The sequence below is a fragment of the Symphalangus syndactylus genome, chromosome 7, assembly GCF_028878055.3.
Source record: "Symphalangus syndactylus isolate Jambi chromosome 7, NHGRI_mSymSyn1-v2.1_pri, whole genome shotgun sequence".
In the NCBI taxonomy this organism is placed as follows: Eukaryota; Metazoa; Chordata; class Mammalia; order Primates; family Hylobatidae; genus Symphalangus; species Symphalangus syndactylus.
In genome coordinates, this window is record NC_072429.2 from 9,072,099 (window position 1) to 9,092,860 (window position 20,762).

Sequence of the window (20,762 nt, forward strand, 5' to 3'; positions counted from 1 at the left end):
CCCACGGTGTCAGTAGAGAGGACTCAGGAGAAGCGAGGACAGAGGACTCAGAAGAGATGAAGAGGTCTGATGCCTCCTTCTGTCCGGGGAAGCCCTTATATAGCAACTCCAGCAAGCCAAGCCCAATATGTGGCCCATTTCTTGTTGTTTATGAGATCTCATAAAAGATCTCATGAGTTGTCTTACGCTCTACCTAGTGAACATCTTAACAAGCTAATATTGCTAAATTTGACTTTTACTCATCTCTTAAACCTCTGTTTGGATGGGAACACACCTCTAAGACATTTATGTTCGTAAGAACTTAAATGTGTGTGTAGTTTTTGCTCCAGGGCTTAAAATAGAGCCCGACGCATTGTAAGTATTCAACAGGTATGTTTTGAATTAAATAAATGCCTAGAACATTAAAAAAAAAAAGAAATAAGTGGCTTTTGTTGTTGTTTTTGTGATACCCAGCTACAGCAGAAAGCAAAGGGGATGCAGAGGTGAAGGTCCACAGCCAGTTCCTCTACTGATTCCCTCCAGGCATAAATGTTCAATCTAATGGCTTTGGTTGGCAGTTTCACCTCAGCACTTACCTATGTCTACAGATTTGTTCAATCGCAACTCTTGGATTTTGAATTATTTAATACCCAATTATTTCATAATTTAATACCCAAACTATTTTAATAGTTTACCATCTCTGCAATCCTGAATTAATTTTTTCTTTGTTTATAAACAATCGCTATAGTAAGATAAAAATCACAAAACACTTCCACATTTCATTGGGTTAAAAAAGCATTAAAACATTTTACATAAAAGATAAAAAATATATTTGTTTCATCATAAAAATTATGGCTTTGCAAAATTTTTTTACATTTAGCTATATTCTTATGATTCGTTAACTTTTCACTGTTATTTTATACATTTTTAAAACAATGCATACGAGTGTTTACAAAATAAATGCAGCATTTCATCTAGGACTGAACATATAACGCTGGTCAGCTTTTTCAGCATCGTGCAGGTGTGGGCTTCAGGCTGCTTTCTATTTACATATATCAAATGACATGACCATCTTAACCGCACAGATACCATCTTCTCAGCTTCTTTCTTCTCCCCCAAAACTATTTAATGTTGCTTTAATGGTAACATCAATTTAACTAGTTTTATAATTTCTGTATTTAATTGTCACATAACATTATATCAGTTCTTTTTTTTTTTTTTTTAAAGGAAAGCATACAGTCTCAGTTGCTGGGCCACTTCTTCTGACTCAATTTGAAATCACCTTTCTTCTCTTTCATAATAACTACTTATCTTAATCAACAAGTCAACTATTATTGGATATTAACTTATTTTTTCTGGTTAAAATTTTGCTTTCAAATAATTCCAACTCTTACACACACATTTAATGTACGTAACTGTAACATATATATATATACAAGCACAGGTTAAGCTAGATCTAACATAAATTTAGATATGCCAAGAAAGCCACATGACCATTATTTACATAAATATGACCAGTGTTCACATTTATCAAGGCCAATGAATAATATTAAGGTGATTGCTTCAATAAGAAATTAGGTGAAGAATTATTTGTTGAATATTGTCAAACACTTTTTTTACCTGTTAATTTAAGCCTGACCCAAATAATTTTTAAACTTTTTATTCTATCATGCCTAAAGACAGCTTCATATATTAACCATTTCTGCTTTCATGGTCCTTTGAGAATGATATCTTAGTATGTAAGTGCAATAAATAAACAACTTTTAAAGGAATAAAGAAAATTGATATAAATTAGTCTGGAAAATCTAGTCTGTAGCTGGGCAGCCAGGTGCCCAGCTAAACCTCAAGGGATGGTTCTGTTAAAATGAAGAAAAGAAGAACAGTATGTAACAGAAGCCTGCTTTGTGCCCCCAGGTTACAGCTGTGGCCACCCAGTCTGTCTTGTGCCTCCTTCTTCTCACAGAGGACACACTCATCCCAGCCCCAAGCAAGAAAGACCAAAGTCCCTTGCCAGGCGCGGTGGCTCACACCTGTAATCCCAGGACCTTGGGAGGCCGAGGTGGGTGGATCACGAGGTCAGGAGATCGAAACCATCCTGGCTAACACGGTGAAACCCTGTCTCTGCTAAAAATACAAAAAAAGCCGGGCGCAGTGGCGGGCGTCTGTAGTCCCAGCTACTCTGGAGGCTGAGGCAGGAAAATGGCGTGAACCTGGGAGGTGCAGTTTGCAGTGAGCCGAGATCACGCCACTGCACTCCAGCCTGGGCAACAGAGCGAGACTCCGTCTCAAAAAAAAAAAAAAAGAAAGACCAAAGTCCCCTTCCGTTACTGTATCCAACCCACAGTGCAGGTCCTGTGGGCCATGTGCTGTGGATTCCACCTGCATTCCACCTGGTTCACAAGTAGCTCCTTGATGTCCAGTGACCTATGAAAAATCATTTGTTAGGCTGGACGTAGTGGTTCATGCCTGTAATCTAGCATATTGGGAGGACAAGGTGGGCAGATCACCTGAGGTCAGGAGTTTGAGACCAGCCTGACCAGCATGGCAAAACCCTTTCTCTACGAAAAATACAAAAATTAGCCAGATGTGGTGGCACATGCCTGTAATCCCAGCTACTCAGGAGGTTGAGGCAGGAGGATCACTTGAACCCAGGAGGTGGAGGTTGCAGTGAGCCAAGATTGCATCACTGTACTCTAGCCTGGGCGACAGAGCAAGACTCAGTCTCAAGAAAAAAAAAAGGCTGGGTGTGGTGGCTCACACCTGTAATCTCAGCACTTTGGGAGGCCAAGGTGGGAGGATCACGAGGTCAGGAGATCGAGACCATCCTGGCCAACATGGTGAAGCCCCGTCTCTACTAAAAATACAAAAAAATTAGCTGGGTGTGGTGGGGAGCCCTATAATCCCAGCTACTCGGGAGGCTGAGGCAGGATAATCACTTGAACCTGGGAGGCGGAGCTCGCAGTGAGCCGAGATCGTGCCACTGCACTCCAGCCTGGCAACAGAGCAAGACTGTCTCAAAAAAAACAAAAAAACAAAACAAAAAAACCCTCTAAAACCATTTTGATATTTGGGGAGGACAAATTCCTTCCTCTTGGTTTTTGTTTCTCTGATTATTTGTTTGTTTTTAAAAATAATCTTTACTTTTTTGACCTTTACTTTTCCATACTTATTTTAAAATGGGGCATTCAAAATCTATGACAAATCTTTTAGATTTTGGCTAAAATTATATCAAATGTATAGATTAACTTGAGGGAGAATTGACACCCTTCAATACTGAGTATTCTGTCAATGGACTATCTTCTAATTTGAGTTATCCTTCATGTCCTTCAGTATCTTTTTTTTTGTTTTTCGTGGTTTTTGTTTTGTTTTTTGTTTTTGAGATGGAGTCTTGCTTTGTCACCCAGGTTGGAGTACAGTGGCATAATCTTGGCTCTCTGCAAGCTCCGCCTCTGGGGTTCAAGCAATTCTCCAACCTCAGCCTCCTGAGTAGCTGGGATTACAGGTGTGCACAACCACGCCCGGCTATTTTTTTTTTTTTGTATTTTTAGTAGAGATGGAGTTTCACTATGTTGGCCAGGCTGGTCTCAAACCTCTGACCTAAGGTGATCCACTCTCCTTGGCCTCCCAAAGTGCTGGGATTACAGATGTGAGCCACCGTGCCTGGCCTAGTTTCATTTTTATAACTTCTTTATCCTCTAAATTTCTTACGAATCTTTGACAATATTGCTAGTTATGTACTATTATGAATTTTTTTCTGTTGCATTATTTAATTGGCTATTGTTGTTATACTGGTATATGTGAATGTAATTGATTTTGTTTTTAATCTTGCATTTAGAAATGTGTTGATCTGTCTTGTTCTAACAATTTTCTGTACCTGCTCTTGAATGCTTTATACTGACAAAGATATGATCTATAAATAATGAAAACAGGCTAGGTGCGGTGGCTCACACCTGTAATCCCAGCACTTTGGGAGGCCGAGGCAGGTGGATCACCTGAGGTCGGGAATAGGAGACCAGCCTGACCAACATGGAGAAACCCCGTCTCTACTAAAAATACAAAATTAGCCAGGCGTGGTGGTGCATGCCTGCAATCCCAACTACTCAGGAGGCTAGGCAGGAGAATCACTTGAACCCAGGAGGTGGAGGTTGTGGTGAGCCGAGATCGCACCATTGCACTCCAGCCTGGGCAACAAGAGAAAATCTGTCAAAAAAAAAAAAAAGAAGAAGAAAGGAAAGAAGGAAGGAAGGAAGGAAGGAAGGGAAAGAGAGAGAGAGAGAAAGAAAGAGAAGAAAGAGAGAGAGAAGAAAGAAAGAGAAAGAGAAAGAAAGAAGAAAGAAAAGAAAGAAAGAAAAAAAGAAAGGAAAAGAAAGAAAGGAAAACAATTTTCTTTCTTTCAAATCCTTATACCTCTTACTTTTTTCTTGTCTAGTTGGATTGGCTGGGACATCCAGGACAATGTCGCATCGCAGGAGTAAATGCAGCCAGTGTGTCTTCTGATTTTAGGAGAACGCTAATTACATTTTATCATTTAAGAATGACAAGTTTTTGACAGATTACTTTTATCAAAATATCTTGAGGGTTTCAATGGATAGCCTTTATTAAATATTTTGCTAATAGTTATATCATATAAAAATTTGAATAAGGCTGAGCATAGTGGCTCATGCCTATAATCCCAGCACTTTGGGAGGTTGAGGTGGGTGGATCACTTAAGGCCAGGATTCGAGACCAGCCTGGCCAACTTGGCAAAACCCTGTCTCTACTAAAAATACAAAAATTAGCCAGGATTGGTGGCATGCACCTGTAATCCCAACTACTTGGGAGGCTGAGGCAGGAGAATCACTTGAACTCAGGAGGCGGAGGCTGCTGTGAGCTGAGATTGTACCACTGCACTCCAGCTGGGCAACAGAGCAAGACTCTTGTCTCAAAATAAATACATAAATAAATAAATAAAATTGAGGCCGGGCACGGTGGCTCACGCCTGTAATCCCAGCACTCTGGGAGGCTGAGGCAGGCAGATCACCTGAGGTCAGGAGTTCGAGACTAGCCTGGCCAACATGGTGAAACCCTGTCTCTACTAAAAATACAAAAATTAGCCAGGTCTGGTGGTGGGCACTTGTAGTCCCAGCTACTCAGGAGGCTGAGGGAGGAGAATCACTTGAACCCAGGAGGCAGAGGTTGCAGTGAGCCCAGATTATGCCACTGCACTCTAGCCTGGGCAACAGACTGAGACCCTACCTCAAAAAAAAAAAAAAAAAAAAAAAAAAAAGAATAAGTGTTGACTTTTATCAAATGCTAGATAATCATATGGTTTTTTATTGGTTGATGTGATGAATTATTTACGATGAGCCTATTCTTATTCTCTTTTTTGCTAAGGTGTTAACCTTAGCCTTTTAGGACATCATTCTACTCGTATATCTTAGATATTTCCTTTTGTTCAATATACTAGTATCTTTACATTGTCTTTTCTGAACAGATGAGCTAAACAAAAACTTGAATTCCTTTCTTTGATAGAGTCCTCACAGGGCATTCTTCATACCTGCTAGAAAACGGAAGGAAAGTTCTAGTATTATGCTCATTTTGCAAATGAGGAAGGTAAGGCTTAAAGTGATGAAATTACTTGTTCATGGTCACACAGCAAGCAAGCGCTGGTTCTAGAATTTGAATTCAGACAACCTGACTTGTAGGATGTTCTTCTAGGATCAGAGTATCCTTAAGGGACACTCTTTCCACAGAATTTCTTTACCGTTCAATAACTTTCCTGCAGCGTCACAGTGGACTAGATAGGGAGGCTGTCCTGATGGGTTGGAGTGTCCTGAAGTGTCAGAGGCACTGGAAGGTCTAAGTAACTTTGGATGCTAAAATGCTCTAGGAATCAGAGTCACTTGGTACAGTAAGATATTCCTCTGGGCATTGTAGTGAGACTGCGTCTGTACAAAAACATACATACAAAAATTAGCTGGATATGGTGGTGCGCACCGGTAGTCCCAGCCATTCAGGAGGCTGAGGTGGAAGAATCACTTGAGTCCAGGAGTTTGAGGCTGCAGTGTGTTATGATGACACCACTGCACTCCAGCCTGGGTGACAGGGCAAGACCCTGTCTCAAAAAAAGTGTATACATATATGTATGTGCATACACAGACACACACACACACACACACACACGTAATCCTCTAGGGTCAAATAACCTAGAAGGTAGCGTGTTCATATGCTCAAAGTAAGCTAGGATTTATGATATTCAGGGGAATCAGTGTGTCCTTACAGAGATCTGATCCACTGGAGACTCAGGGGGTCCTTGTATGGCCAGAGTAGTGTCCTGTGGGTTTGCCTTGTCTCTGGATGATAAGCATGCCCATGTAGGTTCCAAGTGTATTGTAGGATTTTTTTTTTTTGACAGTCTCGCTCTGTTGCCCAGGCTGGAGTGCAGTGAGTGGCGTGATCTTGTCTCACTGCAATCTCCACCTCCCAGGTTCAAGAGATTCTCCAGCCTCAACCTCCTGAATAGCTGGGACTACTGGCGCGTGCCACCGTGCCTGGCTAATTTTTTTGTACTTTTAGTAGAGACAAGGTTTCACCATGTTGGCCAGGCTAGTCTTGAACTCCTGACCTCAAGCTATCTGCCTGCCTCAGCCTCCCAAAGTGCTGGGATTACAGGCGTGAGCCACTGTGCCCGGCATCTTGTAGGATTTTAAAAGGTCAGAGGACCCTGGGGAACAGGGTGTTAAGAGGATCCAAAGAGACCACATAGGATCAGATGAGATCTTAATGGTGAAAGTCAGAGAGTCTGGGAGACTTGGAGCATCTTGGGAAGGCAGGGGTATTGGAGAGACAGGGCGTCAGGGCAGGCAGGTGTTCTGGGCCTACAGGCATTTCCATCATGTCAGAACACTTGAAGTATCCTTACAACGTCACCAGCTTCGAGGTCAGTCTGTCCTGGAAGATCACACCACTTGCATGGAGTGAAGATGTTTTGGAGGTTGGTCTGGCTGTGTGATTCAGAGACTCCTGGACGTTCTGGGAGTCCAGAGCTGTGAAGGTTTTCGGGTAGATCAGCATATCCTTTTGGTATTTGAATGTGGGAGGTCAAGGTTTTCTGGAGCTCAGGTGGTCCTTGAAGGTTTGGGTAGACTTGAATGGACCTGTCATGGAGTAGAGTGCCAAGGTATTCTTGTGCACTCAAAGCATTTTCAGGAAATCAGGGTCCTGGATGAGCACAGTGTGCTAGGCAGGGGTGAGAGCATGGCAGAAGTGAAGATGTTCTGGCAGTTCTGGGGATGTATTCTACAGAGTGTCTTGCAGGGAATACTTCCCTTGAAAGGACAGAATCTTGAGGGTTAGAATAATTGCCTTTTGGATTCAGGGGGTCCTAGTGTGTTGAAGCTGTGCTGGGCTGTCTGGGTATTGGGAGAGCGGGAGAGTGACAGTGACCAGCGTGCCTACTGACAACTCTAGGGCTGAGACAGCCAGAGTACACTGGAAGATTGGAGAGCCCTGGCATTAAGACACCTCGTGTGTCAAAGGCATGTTGGATGGTCAGAGTGCTTTGGGAGACCAGGATATGTCTTTACTTCGTCAAAATATCCTACGGATCAGGCTAGTGTGGTCAGGGTATTTCCTGGGTTGGGGTTGGCATGTTGAGTGGTTTTTCAGTGTCAGCAGCACTTTGCAAGATTCAAGCAAATTGGGGGCTCTGAACGGGCAGGAAGGCAAGATGCCCTTGACTGTCTAGATTCTGTAAGGTCAGGAATTCCTTAAAAGTTTAGAATTTCCCAAATCTCACCATGTCCTCAAGGTCTGGGTGACTTAGAGGGTCACAGAGTCATTGTGAGCCCAAGCTGTCATGCTGAGTGTAAGGTACAGAGGTCAGAGCCTCTTGGAAGGTCTGTGTGTCCTAGAGAATGAATGCATCCTCAGTGCTTTTGGGATTCAAGGACCTGACAGGGCCAGAATGGGCACCCCCAGACAGCAGGGTGCATTGTAATTCAGTGTTCTCTTGTGAGTCCAAGCTGACTGCGTGTCACTGGGTCTTGCTAGGTTAGGACTGCCATGGGGTTCAGGGTGCTCCAGGAGGTCAAAGTGTGTCCTAGGGTAGGGGAGAAGGGTTAATATTAGAGCAGTGTTTCCCAACTTTACTGTTGTTACGGACTAAACGTTTGTGTCCCTCCAAAATTTCTATGTTGAAGTCCTAACACCCAACGTGATGGTCTTTGAAGGTGGGGACTTAAGGAGGTGATTAGGTTTAGATGAGCTCATGAGGGTGAGGCCCCATGATGGGATTAGTGTCCTTACAAGCAGAGGAAGAGAAACAAGAGCTGGTTCTTTCTCCACCATATGAAGGCACCGTGAGAAGGCAGCTACCTGCAAGCCAGGAAGAGAGCCCTCACAGGGGAGCCAAATAGGCGGACCCCTTGATCTTAAGACTTCCCAGCCTCCAGAACTGTGAGCAATAGAAGTCTATTGTTTAAGCCACACAGTCTATGCTATTTTGTCATGGCAGCCCCAGCTGGCTAAGACCCATGTGCACTTGGTTCTCCTGGAGATCTTGATACAGGGCAGATTGTGACTCAGTAGAACGGAGGTGGGGCCCAGGGATCTGCATTTTCAACATGCTCCCATTGCTGGTGCTGCCGCCGCCGCTGCTGCTGATCCATGGACCACACTGTAAGCATCGAGATCCTAAAGGATTGTGATTTCCTGTCTTGAATCATCAGGGTGTTTTTAAAGGACCTGTATGATGGCATGACCCTGGGAATCAGACTGTCCTGTGGGTACAGTGTGTTCCAGGGGTCCGTGTGTCCTCACTGGGTCAGTGTATCCTGAGAAGTAGAGGTGAAGTGTTTTGGGTGGCAGCGTGTCCTGGGGATCCTAAGGTCCTGGGCTGCTGCATCATCCTTAAACTGTCAGAGTGTCCTGGGGATGTCAGAATGTACTTCCCAGGTCTAAGTAAACTCAATGGGGAGAGTACTGTGGGACCAGGCTGTCCTGACTGCTCTGAGATTCCCGGTGTCAGGATTTCCTTGAAGAATCAGAATGTAGTATGTCATGGGAATCTCAGTCTCTTTCCGAGTCCTGAAGTCTGGGGTGGGTTTGGGAGTCAGGATATACCTGGAATGCAGATGTTCAGATCAGGGTTTTCGGAGGTTCTGGGTGACCTTGGAAGGTCATGGTGTCCTGGGGGTTCTGGGTGAATGAGGAGGTGGTGTTTGAGGGAGGAAATTAGAGAGTACTCGAGAGCTAAGGTGTCCTGAGGCCTGTTCTCCGGAGTGGGTTCAAATTGGCCTGAGCACTGGCTGGTGTATTCTGAACTATTAGGGTACCTGAGAGGGGCTGGCATGGACTTGTGACTTCTCCCTAGTTTCCTGGAAACAGATCCTTGAGTGTCACCCCCATGCTGAGATGCCAGGCAGGCTCCACTCCTGGGTCCCTTTCCCCTGCTCTTTGTTCCTCTCCCCACAGTGGGGTTGTGAGGAGGGGGTCTCGGGAGAAATGCATTTTCTCCTCCTCCCCCTGCCTGCTCCCAGGAGGGGATTTAACAGGACAAAAGAATCCAGTCCTCTGGGAATACGAGCCCTTGGCCCCAGTCCCTGGACCCTCCGACAGAACACCTTCCCTCATCCGGCTTGTGATCCCCCCTGAGCAAGGGGGCTCTGGTGACCGTGTGGTGATTGGATGGGCCCACAGGGGCGAGGAGGAGGTCACTCCTCCAAGACTCAGGGGTGGGCTGGGAAAGTAGGCAGCTGACAGAAGGGAGCAGCATCCCGGTGGAGAGAAGGGCCAGGCAGAGAAAAGTAGAGTCAGAAACAGAGCAACAGGTGAGGCCGAGGCAGGAGATTGAGCTGACACTCAAGCCGAGGAAGGGGGAATTAGGAAACAACTAGAAAAAAAGTAAAGACGGTGAAAAAGTCAGAGACAGCTGCCTGCACCTACACACACATTCAGAGACAGAGACCCAGAGGGTGGCACACGCAGAGGGAGAAGGGGAGAGAACAGGTGTGGAGAGGAGCTGCGGAAGCAGAGAAATCTCAAGTCAGAGATTCAGGGACACTTGGTCCCCGTGGCGAGCCATGGAAGCAGAAAGGAGGCGCCAGGCTGAGAAGCCAAAGAAGGGGCGAGTCGGCAGCAGCCTCTCGCCAGAGAGACACCCGGCCGCTGGGACCCTGACCACCACGGTGGGTGAGTGACTGTCCCGGTGTGCGTGGGTCCCTAAGAAGGCAGCGGGTGTGAGGCTGAAAGCATAGGCTCCATGAAGAAGGTTGGGAGGAGAAATTAAAAACAGAATCCTAGCGTGTTAAAACTGTGGGAACCCTTGAAAGTAAAGGGACTGGAGCACCCCTTGGCTTTACAGACTGGGGAATTGAGCCCTTGGCAGGAGGGGGCGGCTGAACAGCTCACATCGCGGTGGGGATGTGAGACAGTTACCTCTGTCCCCTCACTCCTGACCTCAGAGTTGGTTAGCCCAAGGTACTGCCTTCTCTGACGAAGGGAGCTGGAGGGGTCAGGGCTTTGGGTCCAGGGAGGGAGAGCGGGCTGCGTGTGTGTCCCCCATGGTGGACAGGGAGCTCTAAGAGGGTCCATGCCCTTGGGCCCCATGGGGATGGTGCCTCAGCTCCAGACATCTTTTCTTGGTGTGCGCCTTCCAGGTGTGTCCTTTCCCTCCCCGTTCTCTCCTCCCCAGCAGCTCTCAGACTAATTAGTGTGGGGGCTTAGGGAGCCTGTGGGGAGGAAGGCAAGCCTTTCCCACGAGCTCAAGTTCCTGCAGCCTGGTGGCTGGGCCAGGGCAGGGGTAGGGAGATGAAAAGTAAGCAGGGGAGGGTGTGTCTGAGCGGAAGAGGGGGGTGCCCATCTTCCCAGGTGAGGGGTGCAGGAGATGGCAGCAGTCTGAAGAAGGCACAGGTTGAACATGAGCCTCGCCAGTAGGGGACAAGCACTGGGGTCTTCTGTAGACAGCTGGGACGATTGTTAGGGTGCAGGTGCACACAGCAGACCCACAGGGTGAGCCCCAGGTGGTCGTGTGTGTCCAGAAGGGTGAATGTACGTGGAGGGGTATGTGTCTGGCGGTAAAACAGGAAGTGGACAGACAGTAGAGTTGCCAAGTAGACAGTACATGAGTGCCAGGGCCAGGAATGAGTCTGAGGGTGTGCCCTGTGTAGACAGCACAGCCTGGTGTCAGAGACTCAGAGCAACCAGGGGCCGAGGCTGAGCAGGGTGCAGGAACCAGGCTATGGCAGCTAAAAGATTCCTGGTGGGGCAGGGCTGGGTACGGTGGCTCCGGCCTATAATCCCAGCACTTTGAGAGGCTGACATGGGAGGACTGCTTGAGGCCAGGAGTTTGAGACCAGCCTGGGCAACATAGCAAGACCCCATCTCTAATTTTTTTTTTTTTTTTAATTAGCTGGGTATGTTGGTGTGCACCTGTAGTCCCAGCTACTCAGGAGGCTAAGGCAGTAGGATCACTGGAGCCCAGGAGTTTGAGGCTGCAGTGAGCTGTGATCACACCACTGCACTCCAGTCTGGGAGACAGAGCAAGACTCTGTCTCAAAAAAAGATTGGAGCAGCACAGGAAGCACTGAGCGGAATCCGGGGACAGGCACATGTGGTCCAGCACCGAGGAGCGTCCTCCTCAGAAGCCGCCCCTCCCTTCTCTCCCTTCTCAGACTCGAGTGCTCCACCCTGCAGGAGGCTCCCTGGTGCAGGAGCGGGGAGATCAAGGTTCTCCCCGCAAGGAGGACAGAGGGGCCGCCCGCACTCCCGGCGCCGCCACCGCACCACCTTCAGCCCAGTGCAGTTGGAACAGCTGGAGTCAGCCTTTGGGAGGAACCAGTACCCCGACATCTGGGCCCGAGAGAGTCTTGCCCGGGACACTGGCCTCAGCGAGGCCCGCATCCAGGTGATGCTCCAGGATCCCTCCTCTCTCAGGGAAGAAATGCAGATTTCTTTGGTGCTATCATAGAATGTTAGGCATTATAACCCTAACCTAAATGGTCACCAGACACAGGCCTCATCTCACCACCAGCATCAGTGCATCTGCACTAAGAATATCATATCACTTGAGTTTAACCCTAGCTATACGCTAATCTAACTTGAATTTCAACACCTACCCTCAATATTTAATAGTGATGCCAATTCCGGCTGCGCACAATAGCTCACGCCTGTAATCCCAGCACTTTGGGAGGCCAAGGTGGATGGATCACCTGAGGTTAAGAGTTCGAGACCAGCCTGGTTAATATGGTGAAACCCCATCTCTGCTAACAATACAAAAAATTAGTCGGGCATAGTGGCAGGTGCCTATAATTAATCCCAGCTACTCGGGAGGCTGAGGCAGGAGAATCACTTGAACCTGGGAGGCAGAGGTTGCAGTGAGCCAAGATCATGCCACTGCACTCCAGCCTGGGCAACAAGAATGAAACTTTGTCTTAAAAAAAAAAAAATAGTAGGCCAGGCGTGGTGGCTCACGCCTGTAATCCCAGCACTTTAGGAGGCTGAGGCGGGCGGATCACGAGGTCAGGAGGTCAAGACCATCCTGGCTAACATGGTGAAACCCCGTCTCTACTAAAAATACAAAAAATTAGCCGGGCGAGGTGGCGGGCGCCTGTAGTCCCAGCTACGCGGGAGGCTGAGGCAGGAGAATGGCGTGAAACCGGGAGGCGGAGCCTGCAGTGAGCCGAGATCGCGCCACTGCACTCCAGCCTGGGTGAAAGAGCGAGACTCCGTCTCAAAAAAAAAAAAAAAAAAAAAAAAAAATAGTGATGGCAATTCCAACAGAAGTTCAATCCTAACTGTTCATATACATACGGAACCTTGTCCCTAACCATAGCCTTGAAACTCAATGAGCCAGATGCTCCCTCAATCCTAACCCCAGAGTTGGTTAGCCTTAAGCGTAAATCCTACCCTAAATTCAAGCTTGTCTATAGCAATTACATTTATCTAGAGTCTTGTCGTTAAACTTAACCCTAGGGGAAATTTCCCATTCTCTAGGGAAGGGAAATGTCATTGTCACCATATTTATCTCCTTGTTGGAAGTTGACATTTCTTACTTGCCCTGAGTGGTAGAAAGGGCACATGTGGACACAGATTGGGGATAAGTCTGTGGGTTCCTCTGTCAGCAGACCAGGCTCAGCCAAGCCTTGTGGAAGGGCTTGACTCCCTCTGGCCATGCTGGAGAAGCCTGCTCCCTGTCCCTGCACCTCTTGTCATTGGAGTAGGGTGTCACCACCTATGTCAAGTGTGGGCTCTGATGTGTTTCCTCCCCCTTCTCAGGTCTGGTTCCAGAACCGCAGAGCTAAGCAACGGAAGCAAGAGCGCTCACTGCTTCAGCCCCTGGCCCATCTGTCTCCTGCCGCCTTTTCCAGCTTCTTGCCAGAGTCCACTGCTTGCCCCTATTCCTACGCACCACCACCACCAGTGACCTGCTTCCCTCACCCCTACAGCCATGCCCTCCCCTCCCAGCCCTCCACAGGAGGCGCCTTTGCTTTGCCACACCAGTCTGAGGACTGGTACCCTACCTTGCACCCAGCCCCTGCCAGCCATCTGCCGTGCCCCCCACCCGCTGCCATGCTCCCCCTCAGCCTTGAGCCATCCAAGTCCTGGAACTGAGGTCAAACAAGTACCACCAAGGTGATCCCCAGCCTGTGGCCCTCATGAAAAAACAAGAAAATGGGGTGGCTTCCTTTCCATCTATGGGTGAAGCAGATGTATGGTGAGGGTCAGCTCAGCGATTAGAAATTTAAAAATGGGAGATCATGGTGAATTCTCACTGTGGTGATTAGTGGAGGAAATCTGGGGAGGTGAGCTACTGGAAGAGACAGGGAGAGATGCCTCCATGGAGCTGCCTGCTGGAGGGTGATATTGATGGAGACAGCCACTGGTGAGCGAAGATGGTTGAAGGGCTAGGAGGTGAGGGCATTCATTAATTGAGATCACGATTGAAGAAGACCCCAGCTCTTTCTGGCTGATTTCAGTAAGGCTTCTGACTTAACAGTCTACAAATACATCCCTTCCCCATTGCCCACCCCGCTATCGCAGTCACCGACTTTTGTTATTCTGTCCTAGAAATATCTTTTTTCTTTTTGAGACAGAGTCTTGCTCTGTCGCCCAGGCTGGAGTCCAGTGGCACAATCTCTGCTCACTGCAAGCTCCACCTCCTGAGTTCACGCAATTCTCCTGCCTCAGCCTCCCCAGTAGCTGGGACTACAGGCGCCCGCCACCATACCCGGCTAATTTTGTTTTTGTATTTTTAGTAGATACAGGGTTTCACCATGTTAGCCAGGATGGTCTCGATCTCCTGACCTCGTGATCTGCCTGCCTCGGCCTCCCAAAGTGCGGGGATTACAGGTGTGAGCCACTGCGCCCGGCCGAAATATCTCTTCAGAGTGTCCCCTCCTTTCCATTCCGCAGACACTTGGCTTTTTCTGACCCCATATTTTCTGACTTATTGTCTGCACAGGTTCCCTCAACTCTAGTCTATCCACTTCCAACAAAGCTGTGCAAATCTGAACATCAAGGAATGCTCTCCAATGTCTTATAAAAAATACATCAATCAGATTTGATTAGTTTTGCCTGTAGAAGTCCTCAACATCTGCCTTCAACTTTTAAATCAGCAGCACATTTTAACATATGTGGTTTCTGATAGAGAAGAAACCATTTGATTTAGGGCAAACTTTTCTAAGACCAAACCATCTGAGGCTGATAAGGGGTCATTCCCAGGAACGGACCTGCCTTGTCTGGGAAATGCCTTGGTCTGAACGCTCTCAAAAGAAATGGCATGGAGCCTAGTTTGTGGTACAAGTTTTATACGCTATTGCTTATTATGCACTTATTTTACTCGTAATTCACTTATTTATATGTATGCTTACCTCTCTTATTGGCAGGTTCATAGAAAACTATTTTTTAAATTAAAATTTTTTTCTTTTTTGAGACAGAGTTTTGCTCTTGTTGCCCAAGCTGGAATGCAATGGAGTGATCTCGGCTCACTGCAACCTCCGCCTCCCGCATTCAAACAATTCTCCTGCCTAAGCCTCCCGAGTAGCTGGGATTACAGGGTGCGCCACCATGCCCGGCTAATTTTTTGTATTTTTAGTAGAGACGGGGTTTCACCATGTTGGCCAGGCTGGTCTTGAACTCCTGACCTCAAATGATCCACCCGCCTCAGCCTCCCAAAGTGCTGGGATTACAGGTGTGAGCCACCGTGCCAGGCCTGATTTTTTTAATTTTTAATTTTTATTTTTTCATGTGCCTCTAGATACGATTTTTATTCTTGGGTTTTTTTCCCCTCCCTCTTTCATCCCTCTCCTCTCTTCCAACTCCTCTTCCCTGTCCCATCCCTGCTACCCATTTAGTGGGAAGGAAGTTTCCCTGTGCCCGCAGCCCTGCTCCCCGACCCTCAGCAGGGTTACCTCCTGCAGAAGCAGGGCAAGGGGTAGGGGACAAGGGATGGGGAGGCAGCTGGAAGGAGTGAAGAATGAAGCCCATGGAGGGAGGTGGGTGGTGATGGCAGTGGTGGTGGCTGTCAGCTGGCATTCTCGTGCTTACAGCACTGCACAGAAGAATTTTTTTTTTTCTCCTTGATACTGAGTCTCACTCTTGTCGCCCAGGCTGGAGTGCAATGGAGTGATCTCAGCTCACTGCAACCTCCACTTTCTGGGTTCAAGTGATTCTCCTACCTCAGCCAACTGAGTAGCTGGGATTACAGGCATGTACCACCATGCCCACATAATTTTTTTTCCCTGTCACCCAGGCTGGAGTCCAGTGGCGTGATCTCGGCTCACAGCAACCTCTGCCTCCTGGGTTCAAAGTGATTCTCCTGTCTCAGCCTCCCGAGTAGCTAGGACTACAGGCACCCACCACCAAGGCCGGCTAATTTTTGTATTTTCAGTAGAGATGGGGGTCTCACGATATTGATCAGGCCAGTCTCGAACTCCTGACCTCAGGTGATCCGCCTGCCTCGGCCTCCCAAAGTGCTGGGATTACAGGCATGACCCACCGCACCCGGCCTCACCTAATTTTTGTATTTTTAGGAGAGCTGGGGTTTCACCATGTTGTCCAGGCTGGTCTCGAACTCCTGATCTCAGGTGATCCACCTGCCTCGGCCTCCCAAAGTGATGGGATTACAGGCATGAGCCACCACACCTGTCCCATTGAATAATCTTTAAACAAGCCTTTAGTGATGGATACTCAAGTTGTGAGTAGTTTTTTCTATATACTATTAAAAAGTCTGGAGTCACAACCCCTGTATTACACACTTGCACTCCTATCTAATTATCTCCTTGAGCCAGACTGCCTTCTAGAAAAATTACACTAGTTTGAATTCCACCAAAAGTACCTGAGTATTTGTTTCAGCACCTCCTTGTTAACCTGTACCATTTTTGACAATTTGTTAACTGAGAGTGATGTCTTCTTGTTTGCTTATTTTAAAATGTTCATTAATTGCTAGTGAGAGTTAAAACAGTTTCATGTTTATTGGCAATTGACATTTTTCTTTCCTGCACTGCCTCTGTGTTGTGTATTTGTATATTGATATAGTCATCTTTTATTAGCGTCTGAGAGCTTTGTGGATTAGGGATATGAATTCCTATTCATGCATGTTGCAACTATTTTTTTTTTTTTTTTTGAGACATAGTCTTGCTTTGTCATCCAGGCTGGAGTCCAGTGGCACCATCTTGGTCCGCTGCAACCTCTGCCTCCCGGGTTCAAGCGACTCTCCTGCCTCATTCTCCCAAGTAGCTGTGGCTACAGATGCACGCTGCCATGCCCGACTAATTTTTGTGTTTTTAGTAGAGATAAGGTTTTACTATGTGGGCCAGGCTGGTCTGGAACTTGTGAGCTCAAGCAATCCACTGGCCTCGGCCTCCCAAAGTGCTGGGACTACAGGCATGAGCCACCACATCTGGCCACATGTTGCAACTATTTTTTACAGTTGGTTATTTGTCTTTTAGCCTTTCTCAGTGAAGTTTTCCTGAGAGAATTAACACTAATTTCCTACACCTGTTGTATGTAAGGCATTAACTTCTGTCTTAAACATCTAGAATGACACCAGTTTTGTAGAACTGGTAGATGTTTTAGAAATTAGTCACTCCGTTCATTTTCTGTGTTGTGTGGTTCAGATGAAGAGCCCCAGGTGAGAAATCTGTTTTTAGTGGTCTGATCTATGTTTTCTTTGTTATTTGAATCAAAATGTTACACCTTGAATCACCTGAAATTTATTTTGCCATGTGCAGCAAAATAGTCATGCAATTTCCCTCAATCAGCTAGTTATTCCATTGTTATTTACTTAATCATCAAACTTCACCCTATTGATTTGTAAAATCATAATTTTTCATATACTGAGTTCTCTCATATATACATACATATATACATACATATATATACACACATATATATATACACACATATATATACATATATATACACACACACACACATATATATATATATATATGGGACAGCTGTGGACTCCTCATTTTCATCAATCAGTTTCTCTATTCCAGTTCCAGCACCACAGTCTTTTAATGATTGAAATGTAAGAATTATCGATACCTTTAAAATATGTAATTTTCTTATCCAAATACAATGTGTGTCTTGTTGTTTCTTCCGGACTTCTCTTATGTCCTTCAGGAATTGAAAAAAAACAAATTTTTTTTTTTTTTTTTTTGAGACCGAGTCTTGGTCTGTTGCCCAGGCTGGAGTGCAGTGGTGAGATCTCGGCTCACTGCAACCTCTGCCTCCCAGGTTCAAGCAATTCTCTCATCTCAGCCTCCAGAGTAGCTGGGACTACAGGTGCATGCTACCATACCCGGCTAATTTCTGCATTTTTTTTTTTTTTTTTTTTTTTTAGTAGCTATGGGTTTCACCATGTTGGCCAGGCTGGTCTCGAACTCCTGTCCTCAAATGATCTACCCACCTCAGCCTCCCAAAGTGCTGCGATTACAGGCATGAGCCACTGCGCCTGATCAGAATTTTTCTTTAAAAAACAACTTCAATATATCATACCCTTTTAATAAAGTGTTTAAATGTGCAAAATAAACATTATGTAAAGGTTTAAAAATGATTATATGTTTACTTTTGCATGGTATATGTTAGAGCACTGTTTTGTAGTGGGCAGGCCTGTGCAAATCCACTCCTAAGTCCAAGGAAGCTGAGAGGCCAAAGGCTGACAAATTCAATTTCTTAAAAAGAAACATTGAGGCCAGGCACTGTGGCTCACACCTGTCATCCCAACACTTTGGGAGGCCGAGGTGGGCAGATCACAAGGTCAGGAGTTCAAGACCAGCCTGACCAACATAGTGAAACCCCATCTTTACTAAAAATACAAAAATTAGCCAGGCATGGTGGCACGTGCCTGTAATCCCAGCTACTTGGCCAGGCGCGGTGGCTCACGCCTGTAATCCCAGCACTTTGGGAGGCCGAGGCGGGTGGATCACGAGATCAGGAGATCGAGACCATCTTGGCTAACATGGTGAAACCCCGTTTCTACTAAAAATACAAAAAATTAGCCAGGCGCGGAGGCGGGCGCCTATAGTCCCAGCTACTCGGGAGGCTGAGGCAGGAGAATGGCGTGAACCCGGGAGGCGGAGGTTGCAGTGAGCCGTGATTGCGCCACTGCACTCCAGCCTGGGCAACAGAGCGAGATTCCGTCTCAAAAAAAAAAAAAAAAAAAAATCCCAGCTACTCAGGAGGCTGAGGCAGGAGAAGCGCTTGAATCTGGGAGGCAGAGGTTGCAGTGAGCCGAGATCGTACCACTGTACTCCAGCCTGGGTGACGGAGCGAGACTCCATCTCAAAAAACAAAACAAAACAAAACAAAACAACACATTGAACAGGGCCTGAGAACAGAAGCCACATCCATGTCCCAGGCTGCGGCCAGAGAAGATGGTGTCTACTCCCTCAAGACCCAGGGATTCTATACTAGAGGGGAGGGGCACCCGTGCCTCAGAGGGAATGGGTACGACTTTGTCCTAAGTGCAGATTTATGGTGATACCTCCTTACCTGCTCTTACACAGGGAATAATCTTGGAGACGTTCCCAGAACGGGGTTAATCAGAAGTCCACTTGGTGGCTTAGCATCCAAAATAGAATGACTAGCCTCTCATCCAAGATGGAATTCCTTTAGTCTCCACCAGTGCAAACATAGGAAGTAAACTCGGAAGACATGCACACAGATGACAACACGTCTTAGAAGTGGAAAGCGCAGCGTAACTCAGGAGTTGAATCGAGGGGTACTCAATACTATCTGGGTGGCTTTGTGTTTGTTATACTAGCCCAGGCTAATGGCTTTTTCCTATTTAAAATTGAAAATGGGATCCTGCCAGGTGCGGGTGGCTCACGCCTGTAATCCCAGCACTTTGGGAGGCTGAGGCAGGCAGATCATGAGGTCAGGAGATCGAGACCCTCCTGGCCAACACGGTGAAACCCCGTGTCTACTAAAAATACTGGGCATGGTGGTGCACACCTGTAGTCCCAGCTACACAGGAGGCTGAGGCAGGAGAATCACTTGAACCCAGGAGGTAGAGGTTGCAGTGAGCCGAGATCTCACCACTGCACTCCAGCCTGGCGACAGAGAGAGATTGCATCTTAAAAAATAAAAATGGGATCCTGCCATATATATTATAATGTCCTTTTAAAACTAACAACCTATGGACATCTTGCGAGTGGATCATACAGATTTTATTGTTTTCATTGCTAACTGGCAGTTCATTGTTTGGTGTTTTGTTTTGTGCCTCTGCAGTTATATTGCTAAAGGATATTTTTTATTAAAGGTAAAATCATGACTCAGAGATGCAAAATAATTGTGTACTAAATATCTTAATTCATTACTGAGGCAATAATGAAGATGTTTAAACCAAGGACAATCCAAAGAACAGACACATTTATAGATGAATAGCAAAGTGAACCTGTAAATGGACACAACACTGGCCTCTTCCACAGTTGGGGAGGGTAGTCAACAGAATCTCCGCGGAACAGAATTCATGTACCTGTCTAGGGGCCGGGCTATTTTTGCACTGCAATCAGCTACAATGTTGTGAAATAGCTCAAAGGCCAGGAAGGCCTCAGAGACCCCATAGAATCAAAACTGGAAAGGAGGGCCCTCATGCTGCTTTCCATCAAAACAGTTTCCCCTACAGTTTCCTCTTATCCCAGTGCTTTTGTTTTTGTGGGATAGCTGTCCCAAGTTAGGAATGCTGTGTTAAACGTTATGTGCATTTAAAATGGTAAGAGATTCTGCTTGATTAGCTTGCCAAAAAGCGTAGTTTAGGATATTGTCTCATCGAATAATAATAATAAAGCCTAGAAAAATGCCCCCTAATATTTCTTTAACGATTTGATTAAAAGTAAAGCAAAACAAAAAACCTATAATAAATCCAGAACCAATTTTGTGTATACCGAAAACCAGAGGACTGAATTTCTTCTAGATCGACAACTATAACAGCACTATTTATTAAATAAACTAACGTTCTCACATTGAATCGAATTGATCCCTTTATCAATTCATTAAATTTCCATAGGTGTCACAATCTCTTCCGGGCACTCTGTTTCGGAGCCGGTTCTCCCAGCAGCTTTTCAGGCTCACGCCGGCGGTGGCGCAGACCTAGAGTCTCCCTCGCGCTGCCCACACTCGCCCCTGAGCTGGCCTGGAAAGCGCATAAGGTGGGAAGTCAAGTTCTCTGCGCACTTCCCTTATGCATTCGCTAGTCCTCGCCCACCTCCTTTCCTGCGGCCCCGGCCCTCTGACCCTCCTGCGGGAGGCGTGCGCACTAGACAGTCCCTCTCGCCGCCCGCCGGCCCGCCCGCTAG

The 20,762-nt window shown here is 46.7% G+C and overlaps 1 protein-coding gene across 1 annotated transcript; it reads left to right on the forward strand.

The window, feature by feature from the left end:
- Positions 1-9,729: 9,729 nt before the first annotated feature.
- On the forward strand, positions 9,730-14,038 carry PROP1 (PROP paired-like homeobox 1). Its single transcript, XM_055285056.1, has 3 exons — positions 9,730-10,149; positions 11,631-11,863; positions 13,234-14,038. Exons 1-3 carry the CDS (start codon positions 10,041-10,043, stop codon positions 13,567-13,569), a joined length of 678 nt encoding a protein of 225 aa, XP_055141031.1. The 5' UTR covers positions 9,730-10,040; the 3' UTR covers positions 13,570-14,038.
- Positions 14,039-20,762: the final 6,724 nt, after the last annotated feature.